Genomic DNA, 24,653 nt, shown 5'->3' with positions numbered 1-24,653 from the left:
ATAATACCCATCATGAAGATCCCTTCTCCTCCTACCATCCTTACAGCGGCTGCACGAACCAATCAACAACAACCAGCCACTTATAAGGGAGCGATAACTTAATAGGGAGGAATAATCTTACAGCAAAGGAACGTAGCGGCAATTACTATCATTAGGAGCTTTTATCCATCATGGCAATCTAGAGATTTGTTTGCAGATTCTACAAACATAACAGGAACATTCAAAATTGAGAAAACAATAGGTAAAAGTGTACATGCGCTACAACACTCTGTGGGAATCCCACGTTCCCACACTTCAACAAGATAAAAAGACAGATATTGGTGGTGCAACGACAGAAGTAAATATGAACGTAACTAACCCTCACCCCAATGGGTTATATAGAATAAATGGCATTAAAAAAAATAATAATAATAATTAATAATAATATAATAAATATAATAATAGTGCACTCTGTATGATAAAAGCAACATTTAAAAAAATAAATTATAAAAAACATTCTGATGAGTCAGACAAAGACTGACTCAAATCATCAGCGCCTGGTGTGATTAGGGATCACGCACCCAACTGTATTTGAATGGAAATATCTTGCCTAGAGCCGGTAACCTGGCTCCAGGGATAAAGAACACGGTGCTGACTTAGGGCAGGACTCCCCCTTTAAGGTGATGGACAGCAGAGTGGATCCAGCAGAGTGTATGGAGTATATGTATATAAACACATTGATCTCACATGTAAGAGATTTATGTTATAGATTCCATACGATAATGTGACCTCGTACACGCGGTATATCCAACACACACACAAACGCACACAGATACTGTTTGAGGGGCAACCATGAAAAGATGTCATTTTATTTATCCGTTATTTAAGGTGGAAGTCTCACGGGGGGGAAAAAAACATTTCAACAGGCGTCATGTACGGTGCCGGCACTGACCAAAAACCCGGTCTGATTTCAGTCCTTTATCTGCAGACCTGGATATTGTCAGATGTGATGTTTTGGGTGACGCTTCCGGCTCAAACTCTGTACTGAGTCGAAATGTTAGAAAAAAAACCCCCCCAATAGTTCAGTCTTTCAACGTTTAGGGTCCTGGTGCGAGCTCATAGTCACTCGACTCCGATGATTGGGAAAACGAGTAATACGATGATGATGATGATGAGCTCTCTTCAGGATCCGGCTGAGAAGGGCATATGTCCTCATATCTTGGAGGTGGCTCCGAAGGGATAGGCTCGTTGATGTATTCTATTCTCGGCCCCCATCGCCATGGAACGGTGTGTATGTCTTCCCCGTCGCTTCCGCCGGAATCACGGTCGCCCCTTTCAAACAGGACGCTGTCGTAGGAAGGAGGGTCCCTGCTCATTGGCCAATCATCTCCTCCTGCAAAAGGTGGAGGTGGGGCTGACGGGACCGTGAAGACTTCGTCACCCACACTTACAGGAAGCGGCTGATATCTGCAGGCTTCTGGGTCCTCCTCAGAGTCGCCGTCCCGACGGTTTTTACTCAGACAGATAGCCAGGCAGTAACACAAGACGATTAGTATGATTACGATTGTCTGCAGTAAGGGAGTTTCACAGACTTTAGGGGGTTTGTCTGTGTTGGATACCGGCTTGCAGGCTGGAAACACAAGTCCTGGGATACTAATCAGTACCCCGCAAGCCAGTAACAGGATCCCGAGTATTACGAACAGCACAAACTGCCGGCTTTTCCCGCAGAGGAAGCTGCTATCTGGATCCGTCGGGTCTCCTTCTAATTCCCTCCTTCTCCTCTCTCGTTGGGCAGTAAACTCTGCCATCATTAAATATGCCAGCCCTATCCCGGCAAGTACCGGGCCCGTCGCCTTGTAGGTGATACAGCTGTCGGACTGGCATGTCGCGAACCCATAGACAGAAAGTAGAGATCCGCCGCATAAGAGCGCCCAGCCAAACACAAACAGCGTGAATGTTATTCTGCTGCTTGTGCCAGGGCTAGGAGTGCCGGAGCAAGTGCGCTCCATGACGGCTGAAACGTGTACCTGTCGGGGGTCAGTCAAAGATGTTCAGGTGCAGAGACTCGCACCTATGTGCCGGCTATTGCGTGCACACGAATGAAGGCCTTTTAATCTCTGCCTATTTTGTCTTTTTAAAGTCAATTGAAAGCTCAGTTTCGCTCCCTGTCGTGGGCAGGTAACTGTTATGCTCAGTACTGCTACTGCTCACAATCTGAAACAACCAGAGTGTCTGGATGCGCTTTTACAGAACATCACAGCATTGTGATGTCACAGCACTATGACATCACAGTCAGGGCAGGCTGTACCACAGTGCAAAGGCCATGGGGGTGTTCTGTCCTGCTTCCAAATACCAATACAGCTGCCGCTTTCACAAATGACAGTGTTTTATTCCACAACCCCGCCTCCTAACACGAAGTGGTTTCTTCCAAAGAGACTTTCTGCAGTCATAAGAAGTAAGGGCTTCTTTTGACGTTGCGCATGCTTCATAGAAATACTTGTGACTTGTTAATAGATGACAATGTTGAGGATATTTGGACAGAAGAATAAACACTGTTTAACGTAATAAAAGACAATTAACCCTTTAAGCACCAGACTGGTTTTTTTTTGTTACCTTTCGTGACCGAGGATGTTTTGACACTTTGGCGGAGCTCGTGTTTAGCTGTAATTCTCTTCATTTAGTGAACCCATGCAAGTTTCATATATATCATATTTTTTTTCAGGACAATTGTCATCTAATTTTAAAAAAATTGATGAAAATTGAAAAAAGACCTTTTTTTTTAAGCATCAATGTCATATGTTACAGCCTATGCCCCGGAGTATGCGGGCTGTATCCACTAAATGACTGTGGCTGCCTTATCCATACAGGTACATGGACAGGCTGCCTGCGGGAGACGGAAGCCGCAAGGGCGCCCCCTCCCACCCCCTGTAAGTTATTCAGTCACGTGTCTTTCGATGGAAAGTGAGTTAATGCAGCCAGTTAATGCAGTTCATAGGTATCCCATCCCCGCCATTGCGATAACATATAATATATAACGTGTATCCCTTCCGCTGGGGCTTCTATGATGGAGCTCTGGAAGGTAACGTCACGCTGGCGCTCCACCATAAAAGCCCCGGCGGAAGTACCGGCAGCAGCGGAGGTTGTCGCGCAGACGTCCACCGACTGCCAGAGAGGAGCATCCCCACGCACCACTACAGGGGACCTGGATATTCCTTTTTGGCAGCCGTTGGGCGTCTGGGGACATCCTCTGCTGCTGCCGGAACTTCCACTGGGGCTTCTATGATCGTCACATGACCTTCCGGTGCTCGGCCATAGAAGCTCCAGTGAAAGTGCCGTCCACCAGCAGAGGTTTATCTACATGCATCGCAAAAACGTTCACCCACTAGACACTCCCTAGTGGGAGCACGGGGGGCAAATCTGGGGGGGCTCAGAGTGGCATACCACATACCTTCCGGCTGTATTCTCTTTAATTGTCGGAATGTTGTAAATGTTGCACACGTCATGCCTCCGACGCTCTTGTATTATCAGGCAGAACGTTCTAGAAGGGTCTCATGGAGACTCGCTGACCACGAGGTGGGGCACCTGCTGACCCCCGTCCTCCATCTCCGGGAGAAGTTGCACCCCCAGCGGTGTATTCTCTTACATAGGTTGAGTTGGCCACGGGTAGCAGTTCCAGGGAGCGGCAGCCCCTCTTCCACAGAACTGGGGGCCAGATCACCCTATAAGCCGATCAGGCTGCCCAGGGGACCACTTCTCGTTGGGCCAGATCGGGAGATCAGATAACTCCCTGGGAAGCAGTAGATTTGTGCAAATGGACCAAAAACAATTTGGACAATTTTTTCATTTAGTTTTCTGGCAACGAATTTCGGTTCGGACTGTTAGGGATATTAATGAGACAAAATAGGCAAAACCAATATTTCGTCACACACACAAAATAACGACGCTATCAAATATTGTAGTACCACATCCACAATATGAATTTAAGGAGATACCCTATATTTTATCTCCGATCCTAAATTCTTTCAGATCGCCGAAAATTATAATTCAAATTAGATAGATATCGCCACGATAGTCAATCAAAAATATTTATTTATTGTGAATACAATTTATAAAATCTATATATGGGTCACGCAGTGCATAATATAAAACACAAAGTTCTTAAAACATGTCAAAATTGAATCAATTCAAATACAATATATTATCGATAGTTATCAATATGAATTAGTACTATATGAGTCTAACACACAATTAATTTCCAGTCCACTCAGCAACCAAAAATGTATAATAATCAGGGCAGTAATAAAAATATCACTATCTCTCTAATATTAGTTCAATTAATATAACAAATTAAAAACTAATTTAATAATGTCTACGAGTATTAGTGAAATTCCTAATAGATGCAAATGATGTCAAACTTCATCTATAGGTAAAAATACCTTTTCATTATTGTTATTATCACGGGTTATAAGCTGCAGTCTCACAAGCCGCCATATACAATAATGCAATATAGTACTTCCCAGAAACAGGGAATTCTATACGAAGAAGACAAAATTCATCTCTATTCAGAATAATAAAACAATTATAATTACCACCACTTGTTGCTGTTGTCCAACTGGTACTTGTAGAAGTTAATCCAGGTTCATTGGCAAAAAATTAAGTGGAAAAGAAAATAACTTTCTACCAGTTATATAGGTTAGAACTCAAAGTAACTCCAAGAGTGAAATATGGTGCCAGAATCTTAAGATTCCCATCCTCTGGGGTAACTTTGGTGAATAAGTCCGTCCGGGTCTGTCTGTTTCAGGGTGCGATTTTTTTTTTTAAGGTCCGTTTCTTTTTTTAATTATCCAAGACATAAGCTTAAAAACAGAGCTTATTATCATAGCCTCCACCTCTTGATTGGAATTCTCCAATCATAATGGTGGGTTTTACCCATTAAAATTAGGATTTCTACTCATATTTACACCGTTGTAATTTTTTAATTTACCTGTGAGAGACGCTCTGGTCTAAGAATTAACTTAAAACCATTAAATATGTGTTTGGAATTTATCCTTGGTTACCCTAATCGCCAGGTGTTACCTCCTAGATAGTAACTCAGGCCTTGGTAGTCTTACCATGTATCCCCCATTCCAAGTTACATTTCTAAAGATATGCAGCGTCTACTCCTTAACTTTCTCATGGAAGATAACATTAATTGTATCATACATACTGAAACATCTCTATACATGAATACTTCTTTGTTCTCTATTATAGAGGGAACAAGGACAAAAAGAAATCATCACTACATGATTAAGTAAAATAAAATGGATCTGACTCCATTTTGTTTTCATGTAAAATACAGAATATGTGGAATACGTTTTCTATGATAAAATATCTGACATAATCCCCCCTTTAGATTATGACAAAGCAAAGTCCAGTTTGCTTTAGAATGATCTAAACAAACATCAGATAGTATATTAACAACTTCAAATCATGTTGTCCGACATGGGACATGCAGGGGTATAATGCACGGGTTGGAACACTTTTGCTCCTGAAAGAGAAGTCATTAATGAAAACTTTCTATATCGATATCCACTTTAGTAATCATTTTACGAACCATGTCTCTGAAACAAAATATAAAGGAATGTGTCCTCTGGTTAAATCAGTCATTCCAGATTGCACTTCGTCCAAAAATGAAAATGTGTGGAATAATATCGGGTCGTGCACAAACAAAAGTTCACGTTTGAATTGTTCATGACTTTGGTGCAGATTAATGGAGTGAGAGATTAATTTGGAATGCATGTTTGTGGTTACAATGGTATCATTTACCATAACCATTAAGTCTACTAGATACTCTCTTTGTCGTTCCATTTCCCGATGAATAGCATTGATTTCTCCTTTTAAGCCTCGAATTTCGTTCTCCAAAGTTTGAACAGAAACAGAGTTTGCGGCAGACATACCGGTTGCAACGACTGCACCTATGGCTGTACATACCAAGGCAACAATTAAGGCAACAAGGAATCTTTTAGCTCGATGATTCATTGTAATGGAGCTCGATACAAACGGCTTCCTGGCTTGTTCCAAAATTTCTTGAACGCGTCTTTGTGCTCTTTCAAGATGCATCTGGTACCAGGCCTTTAATTCAGGGAGCTGCATTGACGAAACATTGTACTGTTTTTCGATGGAGATCTTCGGGTCTAAGCTGACAAACACACGTTGTGTTAGGATCCTCTTTTCTGTAAGGATAAATCCAGGAGCTTCTTGGATCATAATGCCAGAAGATGGTCCAGGCTCTGCGATCGGTTCCATCCGCATCTCGTGACACAGGAGTAATACGATCCAGACGATCGTCACATCCTTCTTGGACATCTTTCAGAACTCGAATCCTTGTCTTAATCTTCAAAAAGAAGAATAGTATGAGAATACGTACTTGTAATATTACTTGACATTAAAACATAGCTATCCAATCTACCTATCGATATTGATATAGTTGCTGGATGGTATGGAAATCAACTTTATGGATATACATTATCACATAACATAACCACATGTCAAGTTGTATACGATACCACATTGTTGACTTGGATCTTCTGACTCCACACCGATGTTCAGTCTTCTAACTCAGAATCATTATCTATAATTCTTAACTGAGATCTGGGATGACAAGAACGCAATTGGTTAATATGAACCCATTTTTCAACAAAATCACCATCTTTAGGAATCTTGATCTTATAAGCTACTGGTGAAATCTTGTCAATTATGACATATGGACCCTTCCAAGAAGGTAGAAACTTCTTTTCCTTTACTTGGTTTCGTGCAAAGTTATACAGATAAACTTGGTCGGAGATTTCATATTCTTTCTTAGTAGTCTTCAGATCATAGTAGGTTTTAGCACTGATTGCTGCTTTTCCTAGATTCTTTTGTGCAAAAGCAAATGCATATTGAAGATGTTTACGTAGATTTTCAACATACTGATGGGTTGTTGCAGCGTTGATCAAATTATGATCAGATGTGCGATATAGCAAATGTTGTGGTAAAACCATCTTCCTGCCTGTCATCAATTCAAAAGGTGACATCTTAGTGGCGGTACTAGGTGTAGCTCTAATAGCCATTAGAACTAAAGGCAATTTAACATCCCAGTCCTTGCCAGATTCTTTCACATACTTTTTGAGTATATTTACTATGGACTGGTTATAACGCTCTACCCCTCCGCTAGAAGCTGCACGGTAGGCGATATGTAACTTGCGTTTCACACCTAGGATTTTCCACATTTTTGTCATCACTTCGCTTGTGAAATGACTTCCACGATCTGACTCGATTCTCTGAGGAAGGCCAAATCTGGAAAATACATGATTGATTAGTAATGCTGCACACATAGAACTAGTGTTCTCTCTGCATGGGATACATTCTACCCATTTGGTAAACATACATGTAACAGTTAACATATACTTGTTACCTCTTGAGGATCTAGTTACAGGTCCAATGAAATCGATTTGTATGTCAGACCAAGGTAGAGACATTCCTCGTTTCTGAAGTGGTGCACGATGAGTTGGAGCATGAGGTTGGAATTGCGGACAAATCAAACATCCTCGACAATAAGTTTGCACATCTCTTAGCATATGTGGCCAATAGGCATAATCACGCAATATTTCGTAGGTGATCTTATCCCCACGATGACCAGATGTAGGTGCATCATGTGCGTGTTGCAACATTAAACCTCTAAAGGTGGTAGGAACTACCCATTGTTGTATGCCATGTTTGGATGTTCTGATCAGCAATCCATCCATCAAATTGAATTGGACTTTATATCTCATTAAGATTCGCAAGTCTTCATTATCCTTACAATCATCATCAGTGATAGGATTGGCAATAGGATCTTTTATATACTCATAAAATCGACCAATAACGGGATCGTTCTTTTGACTAGTGATCAGATCCTCATTGGGAAATTCTTGACTCCATTGTGCAATATTAAGGTCCACTTCATTTCTAGCTTGCTGTCTAGTTATGGCTTCAATTTGAATTGATCCAATAAGATCATCAATGTTAAAAAGTTCTCCATTGATGGCTGCCTGTTTTGCTAATGAATCAGCCAAATCATTACCTTCTTTATCGATACTTTGTATCTTAGAATGACCTTTGGTTTTCTTCCAATAAATGGTCAAATCATGTTTGATTACCAATTCATCAATCTTACAAAACAGCTTACCATGCTTCACAGGTTTGTTGTTACTTCTCAGCATTTGGTTACGTTTCCAACTAGGCAGATATTCGACGAAGCTATTGCGCACGTAGTTAGAATCGGTTATGATAACAAATTCTTTAACACCATATTCAATTGCCATTTGAATGGCCTTATATACGGCACAAAGTTCAGCTATCTGACTGCTTTTAGGACCAATGCTGTATCCTACAGATATATTTGGATAATCACCTGTCCAGGTGATTCCAATACCTGCTACCAATTTCCGTTCATTATCAATGGTGATATGATATGAACAACCATCTATGTATACACATGATAGTAGTCGACAATATTCCTCGTCATACGCTTTATAAGGAGAAAGTAATTGTTCCTCTAGGAAATCATCTCCGGTAGAGTTATCATCCAGAGGTAGAGCAGCACAATCATGTAGATCTGCTAGTCCCTGGGCAACTACGTTCTTCTTATTTTGATTATAACGGACTTCTAACGGCCATCCCTGTAAGAATAAAGTCCATGCAGTAATTCTACTGTTAGAAAGATTACCGTCTCGTATCCTGTCGCTCTGCAAATATTGTAGAGGTTGGTGAGCAGTTTCTACAATGATCTTCTCGCCGTGGATATAGCTCCGAAAATTCTGTAATGCCCATACCGTAGACCAGACCTGGGCAAAGCACGGCCCGCGGGCCACATCCGGCCCGCTGAATAGCTCGGACCGGCCCGCAAAGAGTGTCCTGGTGACTCACCAATGAGTCCGGTGTCCCCCCCCGCCCCGGTCACTTACCTTAAACTCCTGTGTTGGAAGCGTTTGTCTCGGGTGCCGGCGCTTTACGCTGGGCGCCGGCATATGACGTCAGACGCCGGCGATCAGCAGTGAAGCGCCGGCACCCGAGACAAACGCCTCACGCTTCCAACACAGGAGTTTAAGGTAAGTGACCGGGGCGGGGGGGGGGGGAGATCCTGAGAAGGGGGGGTTAGGGAGTTAGAGGGGAGATACTGAGAAGGGGGGTTAGGGAGGGAGGTCTTACTGTGTGTGTGTGTCTTACTGTGTTTGTGTGTGTGTGTCTTACTGTGTGTGTGTATCTTACTGTGTCTGTGTGTGTCTCACTGTGTCTGTGTGTGTCTTACTGTGTCTGTGTGTGTCTCACTGTGTCTGTGTGTGTCTCACTGTGTCTGTGTGTGTCTTACTGTGTCTGTGTGTGTCTTACTGTGTCTGTGTGTGTCTTACTGTGTCTGTGTGTGTCTCACTGTGTCTGTGTGTGTCTTACTGTGTCTGTGTGTGTCTTACTGTGTCTGTGTGTGTCTCACTGTGTCTGTGTGTCTTACTGTGTCTGTGTGTCTTACTGTGTCTGTGTGTGTCTTACTGTGTCTGTGTGTGTCTCACTGTGTCTGTGTGTGTCTTACTGTGTCTGTGTGTGTCTTACTGTGTCTGTGTGTGTCTCACTGTGTCTGTGTGTATCTTACTGTGTCTGTGTGTGTCTCACTGTGTCTGTGTGTGTCTCACTGTGTCTGTGTGTGTCTTACTGTGTCTGTGTGTGTCTCACTGTGTCTGTGTGTGTCTTACTGTGTCTGTGTGTGTCTTACTGTGTCTGTGTGTGTCTCACTGTGTCTGTGTGTGTCTTACTGTGTCTGTGTGTGTCTTACTGCGTGTGTCTTACTGTGTTCATAGCTTATTCAGTTATTGTAATAAATATTTTAGCCCATTTTTTAGCTCAAAATATTTTTTCCTTTTTTTTCTCCTCTAAAATCTAGGTGCGTCTTATCAGCAGGTGCGTCTTATAGAGCGAAAAATACGGTATGCACTCCGAAGCCTTGTTCATTTTGTTCACTTCTGTGCTGTGCTAATAGTTATTCAGGCCTTACTTATTCAAGCACCTCTACCAATGACGTAGGCTTGAATAACTTTATTAAACAGCACATAAGTTAACAAAATGGACAAGGCTTCGGAGTTTGTAGTTTGTAGAGGTCTGGCCCTCTAAAACCATTCCAATTTCTCATGTGGCCCCATGGGAAAATTAATTGCCCACCCCTGCCGTAGACAATAAAGCTTTCTCACAGTTGAATTTCACTTCAACCGGTGACAAGGTTTTGCTTGCATATGCGATGACCTTGTTCAGATTATCCTGTTTTTGATACAAAACCGCACTTATGCTTAAATTAGTAAATCCTGTTTCCAGATAGAAAGGCTTACCTCCCTCCGGATATGCCAAACAGGGTGCCTGAGTGAGTTTTCTCCTCAGCTCATCTATGGCTTTGTCCTGGGCTTCCCCCCAGTTCCATCTTATGTCTTTCTTAAGCAGCTGTAAAAGAGGTTTTGTTAGTTCTGCATAGTTATCAATAAACTTACGGGAATAATTAATCATTCCTAGAAATGATCTTAATTCTTTGACATTGGTAGGAGTTTTGGCATTCAGAACGGCTTCAACTTTCTTCTTCTGTGGACTTAACCCTTCAGAAGTTACCTCGTGTCCAAGGAAGTTGACTTTGGTACGACACCATTGGGCTTTCTGTAATGAGAGTTTAACTCCTGCCTCTCTTAATTGAGTAAGAACATATCGGATCTCCAGAATATATTTATCAAAAGAAGTACTTTTGAGTAAAATATCATCCACATAGGCCAAGGTTCCCCTTTCAAATGCATCAGGCATAACTTTATGCATGAATACAGCAAATTCATGACCAGAATTTATGTAACCAAAAGGCATCCGGGTCCAAGTATACTGCTGTTTTCCAAATGTAAAGGCCAACTTGTATTGGTCCTCCTTGTGTACCGGAATAGTCCAGTATCCCTGGGCACAATCTACGGCCGTAAATATTTTGGATCCTTGCATTTGTACCAAGTATTGGTCTATGTAGGGTACAGGCCATCCAGACATATACACACGTTTATTTAGCTGTCTTAAATCAGCACACAAACGCCATTGACCATTAGGCTTCAGAATTCCTAGGATGGGGTTATTATACGAACTGTGCACAGAACAGATAATGCCACGGTCCTTTAAATTCCGAATGATATCCTGTAGCGCATCATAGGACGCTAAAGGTAATCTATATTGCTTGATACATACGGGTGGTAGATCGGGATCAGTCTGGATCCTAGCGACATGAAGGTTAGTAAAACCACAATCATAAGAATCTTTGGCAAAGATCTCTTGGAACTCCATTAGAATTTCCCTTAGCTGTTGACGTTCACTGTCATTAGAGCAAGCATCAGCCATGGATATCTGTTCTTCCACCCTTTCCTGAAATCCAGGAAAAACTTTAGGTTGACCTATTTCAAAGGATTCCTCAAGTTTAGAGGTTAGGTCCTCTCCAGGTGGATTAATTTTCTTTTGGTCATGATATTCTTGTTCATCAATTAGGTGGTCAAAGATGATGGAGGATTCTTCAATCCTGCACGAACCTTCACCTATATTGAAAGGATAAACAGATTGGATAGTAAATAAACCTTCTGGAATAGAATTAAACGTTTGTTCCACTATTTGTTCTTCTGTCAAGTATTCTTCAGGAATGAGACCTATTACATGATTTTGAAATCCAAAAGTATAATATTCTGAATCCAATGCCAAACCTACAACAGTACCTTTGGATAAGGTAATATTATGAGGTGCAATGTTGTTTATAACAACATAAATAGGGTTTCCATGAATATTTACCATTGGTGTAGGTGTTACCATGATACCTAGCTGTTGCATCCGGTTGGATAAGCAGATAAATGCATTGAGATTTCTCAATCTCTGGCCTTTCTTAATCTGTATGGGTAGAAGAAAGTTACTACTCCCTTGTGGAATGGTTACATCTTCAGGTACTTGAACACTGACTGCATATGGCAATAACTGTGCCGATTTCAGTGCTTCATCTTCATCCTGAAATTCACAAGGATCGCCTTTTAACCTGGTCCAAAGATTAGAATTAATCAGATCCAGATGGATAGCAAAGCGATGTATGACATCATTTCCTACATAAATCTGGTAACGAGGTTCGTCCAACACCAGAAACAAATGTTTGGCTGTCTTATTTCCGATAGAAATGGATAACAAACATTTTGCAATAATATTATGGCTATCCGATTCGCCGTCCAGATTATGGATCCACCTGTCTTGGGGAGAAAGATACCGGATCATTTTAGGATTAGCGATCTGTTTTAACAGACTTTTGCTGATATAGCTGTTTTCGATCTCCAAGTTCCACTTGGCATTCTTACTTCTCCCTAAATCATTCACTTGAACAGGAAAAAATAAATTGTTATTAACCCTTTCAATTTTATCAAGGAATTGAACATGACCTGCTGATTCCACAGATTCCACATAATCCCTGTGAAGAGAAATGGTTAAAATATCGCCTTCCAGAGATACATTTCGGATCCTTTCCGGTTGAACTTTTATGGAATGATCATCTGCAGGGGAAATAAAATCGTTAACCTGCAAAACAGTAACATCAGATGACTGACTATTCCTAAAATGAATTTCAATTGAGTCCGGCCTTTCCTCAATCACATGGCAATTACGCCTGGATTGCTGATGAGATTTATCATATGGAATGGGTACTTTGGTTTGTGACCATACAATCCCATTCACACAATCTATGATTACATTAAGTCTTCTGAGTAGATCTATACCCAAAATCAATCGGTCATAGGGGAGATTTACCACTATTACCGGGTGTCTCAAGGTCTTATTACCTATGGTAAACTTTAACCACGTAGAACCTACGACATGAAGGGAATTACCTCCAACACTCAGCAGAGTATTTGGAAAATCTCTTAGCTTTGGCTTTTCCGCTGCTAAATCCATTACCTTCTGAAAGTACACATTTGACAATATAGTTGCCTGTGACCCGGTGTCAATTAACCCCATGAAGGGATGTGGTAATGAATCCTGTACATTTACAGAGACATAATATCTTCCTTCATATTCTTCTAGTTCACATAAGAACTTAGAATGTGTCAGCATATCACTTGTCTTCCATACGTTACCTGTCACGGCAGTAGTTCCAACCTGTACTGATGTGTGCACATCCTTACCCACTAGTTCTTCTTTCTCAGGAATGTCTTGAGCATTCAAGCTGTTACTAGCGGTCGGCATCTCATCGGTTAACTCCTTCAGAGTCGGCTCCTGGGAACTAGGTGCTTTTAAAGACAAGTTAGCTTGCGGACTCATTTGGTCTGGCTGCAATATAGAAGATAAAGTTACAGACACGTCCCCCCTAGCCAAAAGTGGAGGGACCACATAGGTTTTACCATCATTATTAACACAATCATTTGATAGATGATGAGGATCTGGAAGTAAAACAGGGTTAGGAATTATATCATCTGATAACCATCCCTGCATTGCCACATCGGCTTTAACTTCGTTATGATCTATTGCGGGGGAGCTGGCATTGTGGCAGGACCTGCCCCTAAAAAAGGATTGGTGGTCACTGTAGCCATAGTTTGACTTAATTTAGTCATTTGCTCCGTTAACAATTTGATTTGGTCACTCATTTGATTGACATGATGACGTAAATTGTTTTTCCCATTCCTGTACTGCCTATTAGGTTTGGAGTTATTTGGCTGAGGCTGTTGGGAGTTATCAGACTCAGACTGACTGGATCTGTCCCTATTAGTCCTGTAAAATTTCCTCCTTGCCTGAGGGTTTTTCTTCCACTGGGAATTACCCTTCCTCCACTGTGGATTCTTTTTGGCAGTAGGACTTTGTCCTTTGTTATCCTGGGATTCCACATTAGGAGTTTTAGGCCTGACAACAGGTGAGGCTGTAGCCGATTCCTGTTTCTGAGGTTTTGGGGATTTAACCACCTCAGCATAGCTTCTCTTTTTCTGAGATTCTAATCCCAGATGGGCTTGGGTTTCTGCCACCTCTTGTCCATGAAATTTCTGACTCTTTTTATCAGGCAAATCATCATTGGCATGCAGTACTGTATACAGCGTCATGCATTCATTAACAAGCCAGTCTAATGAGCAATCGCTATCATAATCTCTAGCAAGATTTGTCCGAATTGGAGAAGGCATTGCATAGAAGAAAAGATCACGGAATTCTCGAGAATCATATCTGGGTTTACGTTCTGTAAGAGAATAAGCGTTCTTGAGAACAGTTAAAAACTCTCTAGGACTTTGGTGAGGCCTACATTTCAGATTATACACAGCCTTCTTAGCAGCGGAGACAGTTTTATACTGTCCAAACTCAATCTTAATCTCATATTTCATTTTAGACCAAGATAGGGTTCGCATACTTTGTAAACCTTCAAAGTAATGTCTGTGATGACTTGAAAAAGTCCACGACACATAGTGTTTCTTGTTGGAATCATCATCCATCCCCAAAAACTGCATTGCCCTTTCAAATGATTCTAAATGATCAGCAATATTAGCTGTGCCTTTTCTAGAAAATTCAGCAACAGTCTCCTTAAGGAATTTAATTACCTTAGGGGCATCATAGACAGGTACGGGTAATTTCTTAGTACCCTTTACTGCTCCTTTAAAGTTACGGGAGCGCCCGTCTGATCTGTGTGTTCTGGCCGTATTGGCACCTTGTAACATCACAGAGGGTTCACCTGAAACATGACCTTCTGAATAAACGGAAGATTCACTATCACTTTTATCACTCTCCTGATTCTCATCAGAGTCAGAGGAATCACGTGTATCAGAACATTTAATCTTCTGATTCCGCTGTGATTGGACAGAAACCACCTGGTTAACCTGTTCTTGTAGAGTTTGTAATTGCTTACTTAAACTCAGAACAGTAGACTCTGTTACGGTGGTGTGGGTTTTAACCCCTTCATCACCTTCACCATACAAAGATAGCTTAGGCATTTGCACACTATCCTGTTTAGACAATTGGACTTGGAGTTCTCGTATCTCCCTATGACAATTATCCAGATCATAGCGACAATCCGTTTCCCTGCTCTTAGCATCAAAGTACTGGCCATGAAGTGCCAAATGCTTATCAGTCAAATCATCAAACTTTAGTCTCAACTGTTTGTACTCCGCCTGGGTATCATTTAACTGATCCAGGGCTGCTTTGGGAACTTGCAATTCTTTTTGGAGATTAGACACTTCTTTTTCTCTAGTTTCACGATCTCGCAACAACTGAGAAGCCAATACAAGAAAATAGGGCCAGGATGAAAAGATTAACCCTTCTCTCTCCTTCAAATCAGATGTTTGAACAATAGCATTCAATTTTCCGACAAAGGGTGATCCTTCAGACCATTCATTTATTAGGGTCATTTGTACTTCACCCTTAAGGGATTGGAGCCACTCTCCATAATTCTCTTTGATTTTCATATTTTTATGATAATCTCTCATAATATCCTGTTTAATGTTATTAACATGTACCAGCAGTTGTGCTTTAGACAGCAAAACATCTTCACCAGAAGTAGCACTCGATTTGCTGGACACAAACATGTTTTATGCACTGATCAGTATGCAATACACAGTACCAAAAATATACTATGTGAAACAACAGAAAACTACCGTATATCAAGAATTGGAACTATTATTTTACGTGAAATATCTCAGCAGTGCCTCCAATTATGTTAGGGATATTAATGAGACAAAATAGGCAAAACCAATATTTCGTCACACACACAAAATAACGACGCTATCAAATATTGTAGTACCACATCCACAATATGAATTTAAGGAGATACCCTATATTTTATCTCCGATCCTAAATTCTTTCAGATCGCCGAAAATTATAATTCAAATTAGATAGATATCGCCACGATAGTCAATCAAAAATATTTATTTATTGTGAATACAATTTATAAAATCTATATATGGGTCACGCAGTGCATAATATAAAACACAAAGTTCTTAAAACATGTCAAAATTGAATCAATTCAAATACAATATATTATCGATAGTTATCAATATGAATTAGTACTATATGAGTCTAACACACAATTAATTTCCAGTCCACTCAGCAACCAAAAATTGATAATAATCAGGGCAGTAATAAAAATATCACTATCTCTCTAATATTAGTTCAATTAATATAACAAATTAAAAACTAATTTAATAATGTCTACGAGTATTAGTGAAATTCCTAATAGATGCAAATGATGTCAAACTTCATCTATAGGTAAAAATACCTTTTCATTATTGTTATTATCACGGGTTATAAGCTGCAGTCTCACAAGCCGCCATATACAATAATGCAATATAGTACTTCCCAGAAACAGGGAATTCTATACGAAGAAGACAAAATTCATCTCTATTCAGAATAATAAAACAATTATAATTACCACCACTTGTTGCTGTTGTCCAACTGGTACTTGTAGAAGTTAATCCAGGTTCATTGGCAAAAAATTAAGTGGAAAAGAAAATAACTTTCTACCAGTTATATAGGTTAGAACTCAAAGTAACTCCAAGAGTGAAATATGGTGCCAGAATCTTAAGATTCCCATCCTCTGGGGTAAATTTGGTGAATAAGTCCGCCAGGGTCTGTCCATTTCAGGGTGCGATCTTTTTTTTCTCTCTCTTTTTTCCTCCCTTTTTTATTAAAGACATCAGCTTTTAAAAACAGGGCTCATTATCATAGCCTCCACCTTTTGGTAGGAATTCTCCAATCATAACGGTGGGTTTTACCCATTATAATTAGGATTTCTACTCATATTTACACCGTTGTAATTTCTTAATTTACCTGTGAGAGACGCTCTGGTCTAAGAATTAACTTAAAACCATTAAATATGTGTTTGGAATTTTTCCTTGGTTACCCTAATCGCCAGGTGTTACCTCCTAGATAGTAACTCAGGCCTTGGTAGTCTTACCATGTATCCCCCATTCCAAGTTACATTTCTAAAGATATGCAGCGTCTACTCCTTAACTTTCTCATGGAAGATAACATTAATTGTATCATACATACTGAAACATCTCTATACATGAATACTTCTTTGTTCTCTATTATAGAGAGAACAAGGACAAAAACAAATAATCACTATATGATCAAATAAAATAAAATGGCTCTGACTTCATTTTGTTTTCATGTAAAATACATATATATATGGAATACATTTTTTCCATCATAAAATATCTGACAGGGGTAAAGATGGCACAGGCAAGCTTTTTGGGGTAAAGGTGGCACAGGCAAGCTGTTTGGGGAGGAAAGGCAGCACTCACAAGCAGTTTGAGGGCAAAGCTGGCATTGTGGGACGTGCTGCTTGGTGAAGTTGACTGGTCTGGGGCACTATGTGGTTTCTAGTAATGCCGCTGCTTCGAGTCCCGCGCCAGTTCTAAAGTCAGATAGAGCAGTGGCATGAAGTGAGAGTGGAGTGAAACTATATTCACTGAAATGTGTTTAATGCTGGTAAATCCCGTAGATTCCTTTTTTTTTCTCATGTTTTCTTTAAATGTTTTGTTTCTACAAAAGGAGGTCTTTAAAAAAAAAAAACATCCATTACTGACGATCGTGCCCTAAAAATACACGTTTGTGTGGGCGGCTCGCTCTATAACAGCCGCAGCGAGCGAGATCTATACGAAACCGCGGCTTGGCCAGCTTCTCAGCGTTTCCACGTTGATGTTTTCTCTGCGTGATCCCATTGTACGGCGCTGCGGAATATGGCGGTGCTATATCACTCAATTATTGCAGAATAGCTAATGATTCCTCTTTGCTGGTGAATCTCCTTAACATATTGCTTGAAAATGTCACAGTTTTGTTGTGTTTTGGCACCAAATGCTTCTGCTTTCTACTTTACTGAGAGGGTGGGAGATAAGTGGAACGGCTTCCCAGCAGAGTTGGTGCAGGAAATCAAATTTCATTACATTCTTTAAGGCAAAAAATATATACCCCCCCAGCGCTGTATGCAGTTATACATTTTGTATCTCATTTTGCCCCAATAATCTCCCTTTATCTGCAGACCTGGAGCCGCCGTTGCTGTCAGTCATGTGATATTTTGGGTGCCTTTTCCGGCTCAAACCCCACACTGAGCTGACGCTTTATGGCGATGCTAATGAAGTCCGTTCCTCCATAGACTTTCATTAGTTAGAGAGTCTAGCTGGGTGATTAAGACTGAGCCATTCTCTTGTTCCCCACAGGCAGTATGATAAAGAGTCGGGGGGGGGTTAGTAGATCGGGGATCAGATAACAGAGCGATAATCATAGAAACGGCTGATATGCAGCTGCCTTAAAACATTATATTATGGGGTAAAAAACTACAACTGGGGTAAAAAAACAAAACAGAGCGAGATTTCTGAAAATGTGTTTTTTTATCTGATACGGGGAATAAAGCTATGATGATTCTGATGGATATTGAAATACTCGGTTTAACCCCAAACCTCTGCTGTGAGAGGAGTCCCCGGGTCGGATATTTCCACCCCGTGTATTTCTGGATAGACCGCGTTTAATTATCCGCCACCAGTTAAGGATATAAAAAGATTTGGGTTCTATAAATGTTTTTGCCTCCTGCAATTTAGGATAAAAGAGGAAACTTTGTATATTCTTAGATTAAAAAAAAACACATTTCTGCGTCTGCTTACGGTGCAAATCTTACTGTAATATAAATCTAATAATAAATAATATTTATTTTCATCATTGTTTGCGTTTAACTGCCCCAGACGCTGCCCCTCCCCCTCGGGGGGGAACCTTTATGGGCTCCTAAAATTCTAAAGCATTTTACTGGTCGAGGTCGCAGGAGTTTAATTAGATTCACTTGCAGCTGCCCTCAGATTCCTGTCATCGATTGGCTGTTTAAATTCACTCACTGTATTAGCCTCTACCACTTCCCCTGGGAGTCTGTTCCACACATCTACCATAAAGCTTATACCTCTTATGCTTTACTCTTCAGGAATACAATGTAACAAGCTTTCTTGTGAATGTTTTCCTCTCCCTTCAGCCTTGATGGAGTGCCGTTTCTGATGCACGACCGCACTTTGAAGAGAACGACCGATGTACAAGACGTCTACCCCGACTTGGCCGAGGTCAACGCTGCCACGTTATCCTGGGACAAGCTTTCGCAGCTCAATGCCGGCAGCTGGTTCCTGAAGGTACTGGGTTTTTGCGTCTGTCTTGTTGCCATCCGGCGGCTTTTATCGTCGCTGTAATATTCGGATCTGTCATCATAAGAATGACTGTATAGATCAAAAACTGGCGCTAGAAAATGTTACTGATCGAATGACACGGATGGCCTCTGGAATCAGCCGTTGGTGGCCCTGCAGAGTTTTTCCCCGAGCGCCTCTGCTTTCAGACTGGCGTGTCATTGGCCGAGGAGGGTCCAGCCTCCCACCAACCACTGAGTTGAGAGAGGGATTCCTTGAGCAAGATGCACAGATCAAATGTCCCATGATCCCTCAGTGCGGACTGTATCGGAATTCTCCCGTCACCCCGAGCAGGAAGTTGGAAGCCGCTTCCTGTTCTCTCCGTCCCCTCAGCCTGAGCAGGAAGTTGGAAGCCCCTTCCTGTTCTCTCCCTCCCGTCAGCCCGAGCAGGAAGTTGTAAGCCGCTTCCTGTTCTCTTCCTCCCGTCAGCCCGAGCAGGAAGTTGTAAGCCGCTTTCTGTTCTCTCCATCCCGTCAGCCCAAGCAGGAAGTTGGAAGCCCCTTCCTGTTCTCTCCCTCCCGTCAGCCCAAGCAGGAAGTTGTAAGCTGCTTCCTGTTCTCTCCGTCCCGTCAGCCCGAGAAGGAAGTTGGAAGCCGCTTCCTGTTCTCTCCCCGTGTTGTTTTAGCGGACGGCGCAGAAGCCTCTAGCGCTAGAGATTGTTTCCAGCCGCGCAGGTCCCTCCGTAACGCTATTATCACAGATATCACAGGGTGCGGGGCGATTTACATCCTGTGATGGGGCAGCAAGATGGCGGCTCCTGCATACAGGAAAATGAGGAGCATTCCGCCACTTGCTTTTGGGGAACCCAGGCGTCAGACAGATGTGTTAAATTGTTAGCCATGCGCGAGGAACCTCATGGGGACGATATAAATGACCTCTCCTGTTCCTCCCTACTTTCCAGAACAAGCCTTTTTCCAACGTGGCGTCTCTGACACCGGAAGATCGGAAAAGAGCGTTAAACCAGTCGATTTACAAACTGAGCGATTTTCTGGAACTGGCTCATTGGAATAATAAGAGTGTTGTGTTCGACCTCTACCGGCCCCCAGACGGCCATCCCTACAGCGATTCCTGGACTGGCCAGATCGTGAAGGTCATCCTCAACGAGACGTCCATTGATCCTCGGCTGGTACAAGAGTTTTTTTTTGCTATTATCTGCACTCATTTTAACCCCTTAATCACTGGTCTCGTCTTAGATTCAGGAGCCGTATGTCTATCCCACGCATGTTTAATACCCTCACTGTATAACCCTCTACCACCTCAGCTGGGAAGCTGTTCCCCGTATCTACAACACTTTCAGTTTCTCCTCCGTCAGGGATGTCATTGGGATTAAATAATAAGGAAATAACGTAATCAAAAAAAAAGGGAGCATCGGGGAAACCCTGCGTTCCGACTGATTATCTGTGTATTTCAGGTCTGTTGGTTAACCAATGATGTGACGTTAGATGTCCAATCCATGTCACCCGAGTTTCAGAAGACCCTGGGGGGCAAGGCACCCGTCAAAAGGCTCGTAGCCAATCGCGTTGTGAAACTCAACCTTCCATACAACGAAATGTCCTCTGACGATATCAGGTAAAAAAAAAAAAAACACGTTTGGTGGGGGGCTTTTTGCTAAGATTTGGTTAAATTGGAGGAAAATTTATGAATTTTTATTAATTTTTACAACTTAAAATGTAGTAGAATTATCCGAGCGAGTCGATGAAATGAGTAGGAAGGTCTGATGTCATTTGTAACGTCTCAAGGATGATGGATCACTAAGACGTTGACCAGGGGAGGGCTGGCAGCCTAAGGCCTGGGGGGGCAAGTCAAGTGAAGTGGCTCCGCCCCCTCGCACTCACCTTTCACCCCTCACGCTGCTCCCATCACTATGCGGCCATCAGACTGCTGGAAAACTGATCTAAACGGCCGCTGGGTGCTGATGCCGCCGGCCGGAGCTACTTTAATCCTTTTTTTTATTTATTTAATATGCCGGATCGGCTTGCCATATTAAAAATAAATAAATAAAGTATTAAAGTAGCGCCGGCCGGCAGCATCAGCACCCAGCGGCCGTTTAGATTCGATTTCCAACAATCTGATGGCCGCATAGTGATGGGAGCAGCGTGAGGGGTGAAAGGTCAGTGCGAGGGGGCGGAGCTTTCACCCCTCACGCTGCTCCCATCACTTGGCGGCCATCGCATACGGCCGCTGGGTGCTGATGCCGCCGGCCGGATCTGCTTTAATACTATTTTTTTTTTTCCATTTAATAGCCGATCCGGCTTGCCATATTCAATTTTAAAAAAAAGTATTAAAGTAGCGCCGGCCGGCGGCATCAGCACCCAGCGGCTGTTTAGATTAGATTTCGGGCGGCCTGCCCCCCTGCCCCCCGGCCCAGCCCGCCCCTGACGTTGACTCAACTTCTTAGTTTTGGGACAGCCCATCTAAAAAATATTTGAATTTGCAGCTTCTTTAAAACGAATCTCCCAGCATTTTTTTTACTCCTACTAGAATCAAATTAAAAATATGTTTTCCAAAATATTGCTGTTTTCCGTTAAACTAATTGTAGTTTTTGCCCCATAATATGTTTTCAGGCAGCTGACCCCAGATCTACTTGACAAAGACCCTGACTCCTTATCATACTGCCTGTGGGAAACAATAGAATGCCTCGGTCTCATTACATTTCTGGGGATTCTGACATTTAGTTTTTTTTGGAAAGTGCAGACGTGAAAAGCTCCAGAATTGCTCCCCTGTTGTGTTGTAGAGACAGCCCTGGCACAGACAAGATTTTTTTCCCCTTGATTCTGTCCCTTTAAATCTGTTTGGCCAATCAGGGCCTTTCCAGGGTTCCCTTTAATAGTTTGCACAGAATTAACGCTCCATATTGTGACGCAGGACGTACGCCGCTGCCAATATATCCACCAATCTGTACGTGGTCAGCGAGCCGTGGCTGTTCTCTCTGGCGTGGTGCTCTGGAGCTTACTCCGTGACCACGAATGATGTGCTGGCCCTGAAACGGATGGATCGGCCGTTATTTCTCATGGTGAGTAACAACAAGTGAGCTGTCACAGTATGGATCGCTAACTGAGATAAGTTTTACTTTACTGAGAGGGTGGTAGATACGTGGAACAGCCTCCCAGCAGAAGTGATGGAGGCTAATACCGTGAGGGGATTTTTTAACATGCATGGGGCCGGCGCCTGACAGTAATTTCCACGTTTCTATGATGTGTTTGCCGTATTGTTTTTCAGACTCCGGCGGAATACCGCTTAATGTGGATTCTCACAGATTCCGTTTCCGCGCTGCTGATCGCGCTGATCTTTCTTCTGCATTGGTGAGTCCGACGAGCGCCATCTAGAGGAGGCCCCGGGAATGGCTGCGTTTTGGTGGAATATGGACCGGCAGCATTTATTATCCTGACTACAAGTCCCATGTTTAGGGTGATAAATGCTATTTACCTACACTGCCTCTGGAATTGGGGTCCAGGGCCACTAACGGGAATCTTGGGGCCCTATATAAATCCTGCCTCCCATTCTATGCTCCTCCCACCACCCCATATTCCATTCGCTGCCCGGCCCCATTCTCCTCCCACTATCCTGCCCTATTGTTGATAGGAGCAACAAGGACTTAATGCCCAATAAGGGGCCACCTGGGCCCTAAAGCCTGCCAGGACCCAGACACCAGTAGCGGGCCACAATGACCAATGAGGGAGGTTGGCCCCCCGGCTAGCCAGGGCCCATATAGGGGTAGTCATTGTACCCCTGTGATGGCAGCTCCCTGTGTATATATATATACTTATATATACTGATATCCTCGCCGTTATGTATGCAGCGTCTATACCCCCTTATCTGCTTCTACTTCCAGCACCATGGACAGGGGTGAGCCACGGAGGGCGCCCACTCATGGTCAGGAGAGAAAAAGTAGCCACAACCCTCCCGTAATACGCTCCTGCTCGTAGCCGGAAGAGATAGAACGACAGAATAAGAAGATGCCCGGCATTATTCCGTTTGCAACACCCGACTCCTTTTTTCCTCCTTAATAATCAGCATAAAGCGTGAGGCTGTTGGGGAGAGCGTTTTCGGCACCAAAATGGAATTTGCTGACACGTCGGAAATATTATCCCATAATCTCATTAGCATTCCTTCCATTAACCATTTCACGCATTACCCAGTGAAAATTACCCAAAACCCGCCAAAATAACGGCGAATGTCTCAGATTCTCCAAAGGGGTCGATTAAACGCTGCCGTGACATTATATTTCTCGCTTTCCAGTTGGCGGAGGGATACGTTGTCGAAACAAAAGTATAACTCAAAGCTTTGGCACTAAAGGGGTTAATATCATCCGTACCCTGCACCATTCGCCCTCTGGTAACGTGGCATTCCGTTGCTGGACTCCGTTGTTGCCATAGTTTGGAATTCTCGCAAAATTTACCCAAACTCTTGGGTTTTCGAAAATAACAGGACTGGGTTTTGGGGTAAAAGGGCAGATTCCTGTGCTTTCTACACATTTTAAATGACCAAAGAGACCCAAAACTTTTGTATAAGGGGTGTGTGGCTGGAGGCGTGAATTCATTTCATTTATTTTTATTACACATTTTATGCTACTCGCTAACGAGGATTTCTAAGTTTGGTGTATTTATGTATTTATTTATTCATTTTGGTCTGGCCAATTCATAAATGACATTTTATCACCTTATGTCAGGTGGCGAGAGAGAGGACTATCATGTTGCCCCGAAAACAACGGCCTGCTTGAAGGTAGATTTTTATATTTCTAAGTAAAATTGTAACTTGTTTCCTTTTCAACACCAATTTAGGGCAATCTCCCTCGCTGCTTATTATCGCCCCCTGCTGGAATGATTAGAGAATGCAAATGGCATGGACCGACTCGCACAACATTGTTTTATAAAATACATTTAAATATTCTATATATGACAGACAGGACTACATTCTTTATCATTATTGTCAGGAAAAGTATAAAATCAATGTTTTTTATGCAGACTTTAAACTTACTTGTAAGGAAAATATTAAAAATCCAAATTCCAAACACAAAAATAATAATACATTTCAGGATCACAATTTAGTAAAAATGTATTTTGTTTTGTGTTAAACAAATATATATTTTAGAACCAAAGCTATTTTTGTTTCTTTAAATTTTCTGCCTTTTAATAAACATTTTTGTTTGGCTTTAAGTGGTTTTATTGAATGATGCTTACCTGTCACCTGTAACCTATGACATCACTTTCAATGGTTCCCCTTTGCAGACATCCAGATGTCTAGACATTCTAGACGTCTGATGTCACCGCAACGTCATGATGTCATGTTCTTGTTTTGCAGAGCTTGACATGTCGCTGTCAGAAGAAGGATATGGCAGAAGTCAACCCACATCTCCAGCGGTGCAATGCGACACGAAAAGCCTCGGTTGTGCCGAGACTAAATGAGGCTTCCGACTGGCGAGGTCATAATGGATCTCATATCGGTGTCGTTGGATCACAGATCACTTGA

General features: G+C 42.2%; 2 protein-coding genes across 2 annotated transcripts; one reads left to right on the top strand and one right to left on the bottom strand.

The window, feature by feature from the left end:
• Positions 1-1,076: 1,076 nt before the first annotated feature.
• Positions 1,077-1,988, bottom strand: LOC149279822 (transmembrane protein 171-like). The gene has a single exon (XM_089500817.1). It carries the CDS (start codon positions 1,986-1,988, stop codon positions 1,077-1,079), a length of 912 nt encoding a protein of 303 aa, XP_089356943.1.
• LOC149279821 (glycerophosphodiester phosphodiesterase 6-like) lies at positions 1,987-24,653 on the top strand. Its single transcript, XM_089500816.1, has 10 exons — positions 1,987-2,015; positions 2,847-2,906; positions 18,983-19,133; positions 20,086-20,310; positions 20,596-20,753; positions 22,050-22,197; positions 22,404-22,486; positions 23,017-23,030; positions 23,854-23,906; positions 24,486-24,653. Exons 1-10 carry the CDS (start codon positions 1,987-1,989, stop codon positions 24,651-24,653), a joined length of 1,089 nt encoding a protein of 362 aa, XP_089356942.1.

Source organism: Sceloporus occidentalis, unplaced genomic scaffold (genome assembly GCF_023333645.1).
Source record: "Sceloporus occidentalis isolate IW3139 unplaced genomic scaffold, rSceOcc1.0.p SCAF_160, whole genome shotgun sequence".
Taxonomy (NCBI): domain Eukaryota; kingdom Metazoa; phylum Chordata; class Lepidosauria; order Squamata; family Phrynosomatidae; genus Sceloporus; species Sceloporus occidentalis.
This window is presented reverse-complemented; position numbering and strand designations above follow the sequence as displayed.